The 1670-nt window shown below is 42.9% G+C and overlaps 1 protein-coding gene across 1 annotated transcript; it reads right to left on the bottom strand.

Annotated features, from left to right (window-relative positions):
- Positions 1-416: 416 nt before the first annotated feature.
- LOC112763520 (uncharacterized) lies at positions 417-1670 on the bottom strand. Its single transcript, XM_025809170.1, has one exon. It carries the CDS (start codon positions 1668-1670, stop codon positions 417-419), a length of 1254 nt encoding a protein of 417 aa, XP_025664955.1.

A 1670-nucleotide genomic window follows, 5' to 3' on the forward strand; every position in this document is an offset into this window, starting at 1 on the left:
TGGAAGTACCCCGAATAGCCATCTAGAAAGCAATAATGGGATTTACCGGATAATCGATCGAGCATTTGATCAATAAACGGAAGTGGAAAATGATCTTTTCTAGTGGCCGAGTTCAACCTTCGGTAGTCTATGCATACTCGCCAAGAATTTTTCACCCGTGTTACTATGAGCTCCCCGCTTTCATTCTTGATTGTGGTTACCCCGGACTTCTTTGGCACAACTTGAACGGGACTCACCCATTCACTATCCAAAATGGGGTAGATGATGTCCGCCTTGAGTAACCGGGTTACCTCCTTCTTGACAACCTCCAAAATGGTAGGGTTCAATCGTCTTTGAGGTTATCTTACGGTTCTAGCCTCTTCTTCTAAGAAGATCCGGTGCTCACACACTTGGGGACTTATCCTCACTAGATCCACCTAGTTCCACCCTATTGTCCTTTTGTTCTTCCTCAAAACACATAGCAACTTCTCTTCTTGTTGAGGATTTAGTTCCCTTGCTATAATCACCGGAAACTTGTGGGCTTCATGAAGGTATGAGTACTTTAAGTGGGGCAGTAGTGGATTCAATTCTAGCTTTTGCTCTTGACTTAACACTTGAACTTCTTCACTTGGGTCTTCACTATTTTCTTCAATCATATGTTTCTCATCTAGCTTTGCATAATTCACTTCAGCCATAATGTTGTCAATTAAGTCACACCAGAATATGGAATGGTTCTCCGGTGGGTGCCTCATTGCTTCTTCTAAGCTAAAACTTACAACTCTCCCATCTATCTCAAATGAGTAGGTTCCCGAATGGGCATCCAACTTGAATCTAGAGGTCCTCAAAAATGGCCTCCCAAGTAGGATGGATGATGTCCTTTTGGATTCAGTTGGTGGCATCTCAAGAATATGGAAATCAATTGGAAATACCAAATCCTTTATGTTGACCAACACATCTTCCGTAATACCCATCATGGTTATTATGCTCTTGTCCGCCAAGACAAACCTAGCCGCCGACCGCTTCAATGGTGGGAGCTTCAATATATGATAAACGAAAAGAGGCATAATGCTAATGCATGCACCAAGATCACACATACAATCAATGAATTGGACTCCATCAATGACACAAGAGACTAAACAAGGGCCCGGATCAACACACTTTTCCGGAATGGCTCCCATCAAAGCCGAAATAGAACTCCCCAATGAAATGGTTTTTAACTCATGGATTCTATCTTTGTTCATACACAAGTCCTTAAGAAACTTCGCGTATTTAGGCACTTGATGTATAGCATCAAACAGAGGGATAGTTACCTCCATTTTCTTGAACATTTCCACCATTTTTAGGTCAAGTTCTACATGCTTCTTAGCCTTTCTTGCCAATGTAGGAAATGGAATTGGTTGGGCCACTTCCTCTAAGACTTGCTCCTTTCTAGGGACTTCACTCCTTGGTTGAGAGTCTTCCTCTTCAACTATCACATGTGTTTCCTCCTCCTCTTCAATTTCTTCTATCTCAACTCCATCCTCCTCTTGAGTAACTATCATTGGGCTAGGTGCCTTTGAGCTTTTCTCTTTCAATTGAGTTCCGGACCTCAAGGTTACGGCGTTGATGCCACCCTTGGAGTTGGGTAGAGGTTGAGAAGGTTTGGCACTAGAGTTTGTAGCTTGAGGAGTGGAAGTAGAAGGTGGCTCCAT

Source organism: Arachis hypogaea, chromosome 17 (genome assembly GCF_003086295.3).
Source record: "Arachis hypogaea cultivar Tifrunner chromosome 17, arahy.Tifrunner.gnm2.J5K5, whole genome shotgun sequence".
Taxonomy (NCBI): domain Eukaryota; kingdom Viridiplantae; phylum Streptophyta; class Magnoliopsida; order Fabales; family Fabaceae; genus Arachis; species Arachis hypogaea.

Coding starts and splice junctions, on each gene's coding strand:
- LOC112763520 (XM_025809170.1), bottom strand. CDS start 1,670: ATGGAGCCACCTTCTACTTCCACTCCTCAAGCTACAAACTCTAGTGCC.